General features: G+C 42.6%; 2 protein-coding genes across 15 annotated transcripts in view; one reads left to right on the top strand and one right to left on the bottom strand.

Moving 5' to 3' along the window:
* The window catches only part of DYTN (dystrotelin), an 80,837-nt gene that overhangs the window by 38,273 nt on the left and 29,378 nt on the right, over nt 1–13,186 (bottom strand). The window lies entirely within an intron of this gene.
* FAM237A (family with sequence similarity 237 member A) lies at nt 4,764–13,185 on the top strand. 2 transcript variants are annotated; one of them, XM_013367480.3, is made up of 3 exons: nt 4,764–4,921; nt 8,094–8,509; nt 12,521–13,185. In XM_013367480.3, exons 2-3 carry the CDS (start codon nt 8,101–8,103, stop codon nt 12,667–12,669), a joined length of 558 nt encoding a protein of 185 aa, XP_013222934.1. In that variant the 5' UTR covers nt 4,764–4,921; nt 8,094–8,100; the 3' UTR covers nt 12,670–13,185. The 2 variants fall into 2 exon arrangements, 1 of the variants encoding a protein (XP_013222934.1); XR_002415306.2 differs by lacking the exons at nt 4,764–4,921; nt 8,094–8,509 and adding an exon at nt 11,974–12,229 and having other exon boundaries at nt 12,521–13,144.

The raw sequence follows: 13,186 nt of genomic DNA, 5'->3' as shown, positions 1-13,186 counted from the left end.
TTCAGTCTGGATAGAAATATGGAAGGTTGGTTCATAGTCACATTCTTTACAGAGGTCATTTGCATTTCCAGTGCCACCTGTTACCGAGTTACATTTTCAAAAACATATATTCATTTTCTAACCAACATTGCTTAGTTTGCACTTGTAAAATACCTGCTCCAAATGTATGTAACACACGTTTTGAAAAGACATTTGCCACAAAAAAATGTTACCTCTTTTAATGAATAAAATAAATGTCAGTGATGAAGCCACTTGTGACTAACGGCACCTAAATTTACTTCTGGGAAAAACTCCAAATATGCCCCTGGTGACAGAATTGCTCGCATATGACAACTAGTAGACAAGGAGAGATAAGGAAACTTCTTTATTAAAGAAAGAAAGAACAGTCCTGATAAGCAACTGCAGTTTCTCATACCTTCTAGTGGAAGCAGAAAGCTCTGGACATAAAAAAAGAACACACACTCACTCCATTTACACTAAGGCCAAAATACACCAGTGATTCAAAAGGGCTTAATAAACAAGGTCCGTACACGCTGCTGAAATGGGATGAGAAGATCTAGCAATAAGAATCAAACCTCTAAGTGCCAAGACCTAGAGATCTGCCACACAGTAGTAAAACCAGAACAGGAATACAACCCATTTGATGACAAGTAGGGAAACAAACAAAACATACTGCATAGCTTGCATGCCACACAAATAATTGTCTAACATCAGATTTATCAAAAAGAGATTAGAACTAGAAATCCTGTAAAAAATTAGATAGGCTTCGGTCTGATTTTCTTATATGAAATACTAACCGCAGCACCAGCCCACAGCAAAGATCTGTACAGACGTTTCTCTGAGTACACAAGCAATTACCAGTTAGTAGTAACTGGCAAAACCCAGTGATACTCCAGACAAATACCACAAATGCTTGCTCATACCTTAAGCTGTGTTCTAAACTTAAGCGTCACAAAAATCTATGCATTCAAGCTGTCTAGAAATTAAACAGGAAATTAGGCTTCACATTCTAGGCATTAATAGCAATGAGAACATTGCCTTTTGAAGTTACAGACAAGGACAATCGGTTAGAATCATAGAATGAATCATAGAATAGCTTGCTATAGCATACACCAGGAAAGAAATACCAGAATATTGCAGTTTATGACTGACTACAGTTTAGCCAAAGAAAGTAACCAGTCGGAGGCAGCAGCAAGCTCTGTTAGGGGAGATACTGAAGCCTTTTGACAACGGTGTTTCTATATGTTCTCACAGAGCCAAACAACAGCCGGCAACCAAAATGGGCTCTTGCTACCTCATGAAGACAGATTGAGGTAACTTGGCTTGTTGGGCCCAGTCAAGAGGTGGCTAAGGGATGATCTAAAAAACAACTAAAACAAGAACTGCAAAGGTAACAGAGCCAAATTCTTCTTTGTAGAGACATATGGGGGGCAATAGCCACAAATTAGGAAACTCAAGCTAGATAGGAAAAAAATTTCCCCCAGCAGTCCAGCCACAGCTGACTTCAGCTAGTGTTGCTTCAAGAAGTTTGAACTCCAGGCCTCCAGAGGACTGTGTTCACAAACAATTCTCAAATTCCATGAAACCCAAGAGGGCACAGAAGCACGTCCTGGCAGAGGAAAGCAGCAGGAGCAGAGCACCACAAAGCCTGGTAAATCATCAGGGGCTGGAGTCCTGGCCCAGAACTACACTTCTCCTGCCTGTCCAACATCATCTTCTAGCCCCATGAAGGTGTTTCAGGTCATCACCAACAGTGTATACCACTGAAGATTTCTATATTTAAGCAAGTCCATTTCTCCACACTTAGAACTGGTTGAACTATCACTCACTGACTTTCCTGCTGGCCATTTCAACAGAGAATAGATCCAGAGTGTTGTTTAGAGCAGTGTGGGGTCAAACACTTTGTGGCTGCAGATTCAATCCACCAGGAAAAAAAAAAAATCCAAACCAATCACAAAATATTGAAGACTTGACATTGAAAGTGTAAAAGGAAAAAGTTTTGATACCAGTACTTTGATATAGACTGTTTATCAAGAGTTACACAAGCCATCCTGGATTCAGGAGTATGGGTGTGATCAAAACATTGTGTGAAGATTTTGCTTAATTTCAGCCCTCTTTCTACTTACAAAACATCAGTTTCCTACTAATTTGATACAGATTGCTCACCACCCTATACAATTTCTTAGTTTGTTTTTGTTGTGGGTTTTTTTTCCCAATACTCTATTTTTCAAACAAGTTCTGTGTTCAGAAGCTTTCATTGTTTTTTACTAGGCAGTGGTGTAACTCTGAGTCCACTCGGATTCCTGACTCAAAGCCCACATTCATCATTTTAAAAATTAATAAAAAATACCCACAGACAGACTTTGGAACAAGCATGACTATTTCATTTCCAAGAAGCTCTTAGGTATATTTGTCATGGAGCCAATTTTCAGTATATTTTAATCTCCTGCTTAAAAGAGAATCTGCTTTGCCTATGTGGATTTTGATGAAAAAATCAAGTCTTATGTTTTACCTTTGCTGTCACTTAACCAGATTTCAGACAGGCTGGGCTAATTTGTAACCCAATTCAGCAAAACAGAAACTTTCAGCTGAGAATGCCCCTAAAGTATTTTCTGGGTTAAGGTTTAAACAGGTTTCTTTCATCATGCAGATCACTGTACAAAGCCTAACACTGGGCCCAGATGTGGCTGCTTATGGAGGTGCAGGCAAGCACTAAGTACCAAAGTCACTTTTTGCTGTTTGCAAATGCTAAACTAGCTCAAGTGACCATAAGCCATTGCCTCCTAAATGCTGATGTTTAACCACACTGGAGGAAGCAACACTGCATATAGGTGTTTATGCCTTTAAACTATTCAAGATACAAATACCAATGAGATGGCCTCCTACTTTTCTCTCTTCCCATCCCCTACTCCTATAGCCTGATCATTTTAACATTTGCTTATATTTTATTTTTATGTTTCTCTGGAAGAAATAACATGATCTCTGTAGCATTACGTGATCTGAAATCTCTTATCTAGGAGTTAATCAACTTTTTTGATAAAAAAATTCCCTTTGCAAATGACTCTGTTCATGACCTACAGCCCAGCTGAATTAAATTCATTCATAAGATATGGAAACCCACTGAAGATGTGAACATTGGCTGTCAGGGGAATAATACATTGTGCAGTGCAGTGAAAGAAAGATTATTGATAGCCTAAAAAGGGCACAGAAAGCTTTACTGAGGGAGAGCACGTGGAACTGAATGAGATGGCAAATCTTGCTATGTTTCTTCTCCACTAGGAGGTTAAGGTGATGAATCCAATCATCAAAAACCTCTTTCCCAGAAATAGAATGTGAGTGCTCTGGTTCAGAGGGAACAGAGTGTAGTAGGCTCAGGAAGTATTTGTGGAGCCAAGTATTTTATCCATAGCAGTATTTCCCTTGAGCAGTGACTCCCATTTCTCTGAGAACCCCTGGTTTGGCACCCTTGAGTCTACCAGAAGGATTCTGAGTGGTATGAAACCAATGATGTTCTTGATCCAAAACCAGATAAAGTGCTCCCCTAGAAGGGGACTCTATTAAATAAACTCACTTCTTAACAATGAATCCAGAAAGGTTCCAGCTCTGCAAGCCAAGGGGACTCCAGATAGCACAGAGGCCAAGAATCAGCTCCTACAGAGCAGACTTTTTTTTTTTTTTTGGAAAGAGAAAAGGCACTTAAGGATCATTTTAGCCCTAGAACCAGGGAGAAGGAAGTCTACTGGAATAGCATGTATTTGATAGCACAGAGAAGAAACGTTGGAGATCCTACAAGCAAGGAGAAGCTTCCTCCTGCCACACTGCAAGGGCTCCTTGCAAGGTACTGCACTCTTCAGTTCCTCCTGAGGTCTGTTTCAGCAGTTGGTGCTCACTATTCCCCAGTGCCCAACCCCACACTTCTTGAGAAATGAATATTTAGTAAATTTGCCAAGTCCTACAATATAGTTACCTACGTTGGTTCTAGTCAGATGTTCTCTCACCCCTAAAAAGTACCTTTCACTTCTGTTAAAAAGTAACATTACTTACACAAAATACACTTTCACGTGGACTGTTCATTGAGAAGAGAAGCAAAGGAAAGAACAACAGTTTTTATTGTATTGCATTGTAGGACCACGGGTTAGGAAAGAAACAGGATTCCCTATTTACATGGAATCCATATACATGGACTGGACACACATTTTGGAGGATGCGCAGCCCCCCTCCTTTACCTAAAGTTGTGTGAATTGAGTTGCGATGAGCAGCTCAGCCCCATTGCTGCAGTTAATGCCTTTACTGGCTTTCTTCTGGGACTCTGCTTTTCTCAGGGTCTCTGCTTCAGTTCCCAGGAGAGCTGGACCCGCTGCTGTCTGGGCTGAGCGCTAGCAAGCAAATAGCTCTAGTTGTGCCACACAGATTCCCGCTCTGGGGTGAAGGCACTTCCAGCAGCCAAGCACAGCAAAGCAAGATGCCTGGGGGCTGAGCTAGGTCCGGACAACCTGAGCTCCAAAGTGGGGACTTGCTTTCTACCCTTGCCCCCCTTCCTCCGCTGCAGCACAGCTAGGAGAGGGAGCAAGGGGAGGGCTGCAGCTTTCCCAGGTGCCCAGGTCTGGTACTGTTCCACCGCCCCAGCGCACAGAGGCAACGCTGCTGCTAGTCTGGCCCCCAGTGGGGCCACGGTCCGCAGGGACAGGAGGACAGGCGGGGTAGAGGAGCGCAGCACGCTTGCAGCGGGGGCAGCTCCGCAAAGGGAGTGAGCGCCGGGTGGCCGGCAGCAGCGGCCGGAGCCCCGGGGGTGGGGGCTTCTCACCCGAGCCCTGACGTAAAGACTAAGCGGGGCTGCCCGCTCCGGCTTCTTAAGGAGCGTGGCGGTGGTGGCGGGCGCGGAGAGCCCTGCCCGGCCCGCCCTGCACGCCGGAGCACCGAGGTAAGGGCTGGGGCTGCGGGCGGGGCGGGGGCGCCGGAGCGGAGCGGGCGGGCCGGGCGCAGGGCAGAGCGGCGGCGCTGCCCGGGGCCGAGCGGCGCGGACCCACCGGGCTCCCGGCGGACTCTCCGCAAACGCCACCCAGGCGGGGACCCGCCGCTCCCTGAGACCGGCCGCGGCAGCTTTAGGGTCTTGGCGGGAGTGACTGGTGATAACGAATGGGCTAATTAACTTTTATGATTATTATTGTAAGGCACTATTCATGAAAGGGAGTGGAACGGGGGGCTTAAATTGCTAGGAGAATTAAAAGTCAGAGCCAGAAGGTGTAACTAGTGCACACACACAAACTTCAATTTATGGACAGAGAGACCTAAAGATTGAAGGGCAAGGGAGGGAAACAGATGGAAACATTCACCACAAGCACAGGTAAAACATTAACAAAAAAAATCCTGCACCTTGTAGAAGACTCACAGCAAAATGCTGCCTGACTTTGACCGGAACATAAGGGCCAGTGGTCTTGGCTACTGGTCCTGACCAATACCATTCACAACACACCTTAAGTGGCACCCAGCCTCATATTAATGTCCTGCAAGCTCCCAGCCCAGGGGAGTCCCTTTGCTTACACCTCTGACAAACCAGGACACTCGCCTTGTCTTAGCCAGTTTTGTAACTTAGAAAGTTTCCAAAGGGTCTAAGGGGCAGAAAAAGCAAAGCAACCCTGAATGGGTTACCCAGGGCAAACCAGATGACTCCTGTCCAAATGACAGAACCACCCTTAAAAGCCAGTTTTAGTACTACTGCTTTGTTTGAGTTATCTGTTGTTGGTGAGATTTTTGGTTTGGTGGTGTATTTTTTTTTTTTTTTTTTTTTTTTTTTTTAATTCCAGTGGTCATATCTGAGATTGCTGAATTGATTTAAAAACTAGAGGCTTGATAAACAAAGTTAATTATGTCCTTTGAAAAAAATCTCAGTAAACAGGTAACATGCGTATTGCATAGCATATATGCACAGGTAGGTGTCTGCTGCCCAGTGGAAAGGCTCTGATGCACAAACAAGTAAGAATGGAGTACTGACTCACAGGATGTCTTTGGTTTTGCTTCTACGAAAGCAATCAAAACCTGCCTTCTGCAGTAGGGTACAGAAGAATGATGCTTCTGGAGATCTTGGGAGCAGCACGAGGACAATCCCATTACTCCCACCACTGTCATAAGTGACATCTCACCAGGCAGAGCTGTGAGGGAAGGGTGTGCTGTCTCTCTCCTATTCATTAAACGCAACATTCAAATCCAAGGCTGTCAAGCCAATTCTCCTCATGAGAGCCCAACTCAAATTAAGAAGTGACTGTAAGCAGTTAAAGTCTGAATGCCTCCGAAATGTTCCCAGAACCTGACCAGGTAGCCAGATAGAGGGCTAGGTAACAACATCACTGCCAGGACTGAAATCTCTGAAGAGTCCTTTAGCTCTGCAATGAATTATTTCCCACAGAGCAGCCTACCCTTCCCTGGTCTTGCACACTGTCTGTAGCTGGGCTACATTTCACATGAAATCTGGCTGCACACACTTATCCTGCCTTTGGCATTTTTCTTCAGATAGAGAAATGTTGCTTGTGCTCTTGATGATCACTCATGGAAGATGCTTTCTACACAAAAAGACAGTTGACTATTAAGTTAAGCTCAGTAAGAGAGGTAGCTTCTCCCCCATCCCCAACACCCTCCAACAATCAAACCAAAAACATAACAGCATGAATACTCAACAGATCAGCACACACATTAAACAGAACCGTTTGTCCCAAAAGCTGATCTCAGATGTTGATTTCCACAAACAGAAGGTTCTCCATATGCCTAAAAACAACCCCAAACCTGTTACAGGTTAGAAATGTAACACTAGAAATAGTAGAAACATGTTAGAAACTGCACAACTGAAGGACATACTAGAAATGAAATCTGATGGAGATAGCTGAGCCTTTCTGTCCTCAAAAAGTTATCATTCTAGGACTTTTCCCCACTATGGCTGCCACTTACCAAGTTTCACAATTTTAACATAACAGACAATTGTTACAGTGACCTGCAATAAACGTGTACTTTCATATAAATCTCAGTACAGGCAAGACATGGACCTGTTGGAGGGGGTCTCAAGGAGTGCCACAAAAACCATTAGAGGGCTGGAGCAGCTTTCTGATGAGAAAAGGCTAAGAGTTGGGGTTGTTCAGCCTGGAGAAGGAAAGGCTCCAGGAAGACCTTATTGTAGCCTTTCAGTACTTAAAGGGAGCTTACAGAAACATGGGGACAGACTTTTCATCAGGGCCTGTTACAATAGGACAAGGAGTCATGGTTTTAAACGGAAAGAAGGGAGATTCAGACTGGAGGATATAAGGAATAAATCTTTTATGATGAAAGTGGTGAAACACTGGAACAGGTTGCTCAGTGAGGTGGTAGATGCCCTGTCCCTGGAAGTATTCATGGTCAGATTGAATGGGGCTCTGAGCAACTTCATCTGGTTGAAGATGTCCCTGCTCATTGCAGGGAGCTTGGACTGGATGACCTTTGGGTCAAAAGAGACCTTTAAACTATTCTGATTCCATATGCATGTATACATGCTGTACAAAACAGCTGCTGTGCTGTGGCTTTGTTATATCCTGTTTTCAGAGCTATTCTGCATTTTAGCAGGTAAAACATTCCTGTTCAGTAGCTGATTTTGCAACCTACTATTAATTAATTAGAACACACTTTCAACAAATAGTTTTTCAGTTGCACTCTGCAGATCCCTGCAAGTCTGCAGACTATTTTAAAGGGCTCATAAAATTTTAAGGAAAGCAAGACTGCCTAAAGACTTAAATTCCCTGTAAGAAGGAATGGATTTTTACTGAAAAAAGGTAGAGATCTGTAAATCAAGAACTTCCAAAACATTCAGTATGAAGAAATTCCAGGTAAGAGAGTTTATCATATGGACTTGAGGATCAGTAACAAATGTTAACACACGCTTCTGCTGTATCAAGTAATGCAACTCCACTAGTATTTATATTCATACATGCAAAAAAGCATACACAGAGTTTTAAAAAGCAGGAAAACAATTATCAATATCTGAAGTGCCTTCTATATCATTTAAGATAGCAACCAGGACTTTCTTCCTGCATCCAACATCAAGTTTTTCAGCTTTTGGTTTTGTTACATTTCAGTGACACAATGGACCTTGGGAGCAGAGGAAGAATCCACTGCAACATGAGACTCACCTGCTCTCTGCTAATCATGGGAGCATTCTGTGTGACACCTTTCCTCTGCCATAGCCAAATTGATCCACTAGCTCTTGGGCGAGCAGACCCCCAGTGTTGGGAATCCTCCTCAGCTGTCTTACTGGAGATGAGGAAGCCTCGCATTTCTGACTCTGTCAGTGGCTTTTGGGACTTCATGATCTTCCTGAAGTCATCAGAGAACTTGAAACATGGGGCTCTGTTCTGGGATTTAGCTCAGATCTTCTGGGATATCTACGTGGACTGCATGCTCTCCAGAACCCACGGCTTAGGGAGAAGACAGCTAGCAGAAGCTGAACAGAAGATCGCTACTCTACATTCTCAGTTCACAGGGAGAAAACAAGGTTACCACTCCTTTAATACATGTTTCATGGGCAATAACTAGAGTCTAGCAGGGAAGAAAAGAGCTTCAGGCTTATTGTGTTATGTGGTAATAATACAAAACCAGAGGACTGAGCTGCAACAGCCCCTCACCCCCCACCAATCCAATATGGAGATATATTTATGTTCAAAATGATCTCAGTAAAAATTTGACCTCCAAATAACTTGAACTCTAATGACAGCTTTTACGTTTCAGATTGGTGGGAGAGGAGGGGCAGCAGAAAGTGAAACACAGGAGAATTCAAACAACAAAGGCAGCTCATCAACTGAACATACACAGTTATTCTTCCACACCAGCAGCATCTTTACCACAATTGTGCCACAGACAGGCTATTTCTGAATTCCTCATTCCAAGAGGTGCATCACCATGGGAATGTGCTGCACTGGTGCTGCTGGGGAGAGCGGCAGCCTTTCAGCAGAAGAGTAAGGATATGTTTACTTGCCATCTAGCAGTCAACCACTAGATATTTCCTATTTCCATACTGGTAAGTTTACCCAACACCCAACAGAAACGTAGGACTCAGACGTGTACAGGATTTCAGGCGCAGCTACAGCTTTAGGAATTGTAGCACTTAGTGTCACAGGTTCATCCTGATCTCCAGGTTCTAAGCCCCAGAGCAGAATCCCCAGGCTTAAAGCGTCTCACACTTAGATTCCTCATTCCCAAAAGGAATATACAGCATAGCTTTTCCTAAATCTCAGTCCCTTCCAAGGCTTCAGTTCTGATACTGCTACCAACAGAAACATCCTTCCCTTGAGAATGTCCACTTTCAGAAAGGGGCAGGCGCTATAACTTAACGGAGGGGTAGAAGTGTTGCAGCCATCACCAACAGAGTAGCATGTGGGGCCCACAGGGAGAAGGCAGAACCACCTTTCCAACTGAATGGTTTTAGACCCTTACCTCCACTTCCTAGACCAGTGTCTCAGTTATTATGATGTTTGGGGGGGAATGTCCATGGAATAATAAAGAACCTCTCTGGGCAGTTATCCATTAGAGCATCTCTAAAAAAAGGACTTGAACTCAGGATTCTTCCACCCCAGAGACACTATACCACCACTCCAGCTCTTGCCCACAAACCTTAAAATGTTTTGGTACACCAATATGTATTGAACAATAGGATTTGAGATAGGAAGGATCAAGAGGTCCTCACCCCCGTTACCTGCAGAGAGTCTCCTAGCCATTAAGCCAGGAGATAGGAGTTGTGTTTGAACCAAGCCTGTCAGACTGAGGAACTCCTCGCGTACACAGGGCTGGTTTCTAAACTCTGAGCCAAACCACCACTATCTGCATTTTGAAAGCAAGGAGTGGCTCCTATCCTGCTCTGCAAAGCATGTGAGCTGTCACATAGCTCCAAGAAGATCTTTGCTCTTTTGAGATACACTGATGGCAGGCAATATAGAACACCCTTCTGGTTCCCAAGTAGCCTTAAACATTACAAAAGTAAAAAGTTGCTCAGTCCTGACCAGACTGATGCACTTTTGGGTGCAGCTTTAGACGCATGAGGCAGTAGTACTAGCAAAAGCTGAGATGCTCATCAGGCTAAAACACCAGATGAACTTTTGTTTTCAGGATTGCAGCTTTGAATGGGACTAAATTCCCTCTTAGCCTTTTGTTTACATCTAGCTCTACATACCTATATCACACTGGGATTTTCCTAAACAAAGAGCTTTTGTTCCAGGCAAGATTAAGAGTAACATTATAGGTTTTGTGATTAATACTGACTTTTGTTTACTGCTAGAGAGATACTAAGACACTATTAAGTGTTCACACTATAAGACAAACAAGGATTTGTCCCCTTCTCTTTTACCCCTTTGTTTTGTGAATTGTAATCAGTTAATCTGTTTTCTCTGTACAATTGATTAACATCAGTCACTGGCAGGCAGCTTATAGCATGACTGCCTAAATTTTTTTTGGAGGAGCTATCTAACCTCTTATCCAAGTCTCCCAGTTTCTTAACAAAGCCAGCTGGTTTAATCTTCGCAACCCTTGACTCCACTTCCTTGTTTGGCCAATGAAAACAGAAATCAGTTGTTAATAATTGCAGATAGAAATCACATCCTAGCAAATGGTGGAGAATAGAATTACTGCTTCTTATGCATAAAGAGATGTACAAGCCTGCTTTCTCAGCCCAAAGAGCAAAACTAATGGCATTTGAATGACCTTTTGTACTTCACTCCATGTCTACATATGAAAGTATGAATAGCTTTCAATGGAGTTGTTTTAGAAGTCAAACAATAAGGCACAATGTTTTGCTTTATACTGTTACTTTTGTAACTGTCGATAAAGGCTTTATTACTTCATACTGAAGTTTTTCACTTTATTCCTCTTAAATATTCACATTTTTTTAAATTGCAAACAAGATCATATATCAGGAGCAATCTGTAAGCTACATTCACTGTACTTCCTTAAACATATCATTGAATTAGAAAAGACAGACAGAGATCTGAACTTGGGACAGAAATGCTGATGTTAAGGTATCATATTCCAGTGTCAGACTTCAGAAATAAAGGATAAATCCCATGAAATCACTATGAAAATTGAGGATCAGTAATTGAGCTTTTCTAAGAAAAAAAGAGAAGTCCTCCAAGCCAAAATAGTTAATGAAGTCCTTGGTAAAGCTTCTTAGTAGTATTGAACAGAACTACTCTATCACACCCAAGAAGCACTTCTCACCCTCCTGGGAAACAAGTGTGTTTGACACCAAGACAATACTAGAAGTAGCCCACATCCAGACTTATGGCTTCAAGCACTGTTTTCTGAACCAATCTAGTCCTGCCACATTCCCCATAGCAGTTACTAACAGGTCTGAAGAGACTCTTAGAACTCCACATGATCCATGAAAAACACAACAAAATCAGAACAGCTATATATGACTTATCTAACAAACTGCCTCCATCATGCTAATACCCTACTTAACTCAGCAACTTCTCAACTTCCCTGGATATCCAGCAGAGAAGCATTAGTCAGCTTTAAATTGAGACAAGTAGGGAGAGGTAGCCAAGGTATCTTTAGCAACTCATCCCTTTCCCCTAATAAAATGCAAACACTATGAAAAAAGCAGGTTTCATAAAAACATTTCCAACATATTACAACATTACAACAAAATACATTATGGATGTAACAACTCTTAATGAAGCAAAATAAGACTTAAGAACTACAAGGAAAACATAGCTTTTGTACTCACAGCAAATCTTCCTGAAGAGCAGCTGTACAAGAAGACCCTCCTCAGGAAGCCACATAGCACACCCTCAGTATGAACATTTGAAGAATACATACACAAAACCTTCTCTGCCTTCTTTTCTCCTCACCCAGCAGTCCCCCCGCTACCTCATCACTCAGAGTGGCCCCAGCTGTGCACACCTCTGGCACACCTGAAGGTAATTCAGCTCAGATGAGCCCTTGCACCTGGCTCAAGACAGACAGCACTTGCTGTCCCAGCTCTGCTGAGCTGTACGGTAGTGCTGCTGGATTATGCATTTGAGGTCTGGTAAATAAACAGATGATGTGTTAACCAGTTACTTTTTAGGAAGACAAATGTGTTTAAAAGAAATGAAGCCAGTCTGCTCACTTTTGGAGATCATTGCAAAGAAAATGCCTTATAGTTCTTCAAGGAAATAACAAATGTGCTACTAAACAGTGTGAGAAATCTCAGCCACTGTGCAGGGAGGTTGACAACAAGCTGGTGAGTTGGTAAGACTGTGAGGAGACTTGAGTGCTTTGACACTGCTAATTGCAAGTAGAGGAGTTTTATAGGAAGATTGAAGGAAAAGGTTCATGCTGGGGGAAAGATCAAAGTAACTTGTCACTGAAAGGCAACTTGCAAATGGAGGGATATGGCTATTACCAAAACAAGAGTTTTGAGGGGGCAATGCTGCTAATAATGGGTGCCAGTAGCAACTAAAGATGGAGTATTCAGCTACTCTTTGCTGTTTGGAAATTTTTTACTTATATGCAATTTTATGTCACCTTTCAGGAATGTTTTCTCATATTCAGAGGTCACCAGTTCTGAAGAAGAAAGACTCACTCAAAGATTTAACAAGTATCCACGTGCATAAGAGCAGATCTACACTACTTGGAAAAATTGTTGGAGAGCTAGGGAAGAAGAGGAAACAACACATCTAGCCCAAGATCTTAACTACTTCTCTTTAATTTTTTGCATTTTAACTCATTGATGGTGGAAAAAGGCCTATAACTACAAGCACTGTATCTCTGATTAACTTGGACTTGTGGGTTTTTTTAATTACTTATTAATTCGGTCTCCTTAATAAACTGCATGATTTATAAGCAGTTGCCTACTTTAATCTGTGTGTACGGCAGGTTTTTTGTAATGCATGTGGCCTATTCAAACTATTGTCTTTTGGGTGCCAAACCGGGAAATAACAGATCCTTCAGTAAGATATGGATGAGCAGAGCAGGAAGTTGCCAAAAAGCTCCGCTGGCTCCAAAACAGGATTAGAATTGAGATGGTGATGTTCTATCAAATGCATAGCTCTACACTGCTGAAAGACATCATCCTACTAAAGTAGTACATATTTTTAAATATAAAATACCTTCCAAAAAATTTCCAGTTTTCCAGCAAGAGAAAAAGGGTTAACAGGTTTTACTAGCTCTTCTGTTTGCTTTCACATATTTTTACAGT

This window comes from Columba livia, chromosome 7, assembly GCF_036013475.1.
Source record: "Columba livia isolate bColLiv1 breed racing homer chromosome 7, bColLiv1.pat.W.v2, whole genome shotgun sequence".
Taxonomy (NCBI): Eukaryota; Metazoa; Chordata; class Aves; order Columbiformes; family Columbidae; genus Columba; species Columba livia.
This window is presented reverse-complemented; position numbering and strand designations above follow the sequence as displayed.

What these genes read in the sequence shown, in the direction of transcription:
- FAM237A (XM_013367480.3), top strand. Translation starts at nt 8,101, where the DNA reads ATGGACCTTGGGAGCAGAGGAAGAATCCACTGCAACATGAGACTCACC. An exon ending in GTTCACAGGGAGAAAACAAG is followed by an intron (nt 8,510 to 12,520) that starts GTTACCACTCCT and finishes GTCACCTTTCAG; the next exon opens with GAATGTTTTCTCATATTCAG.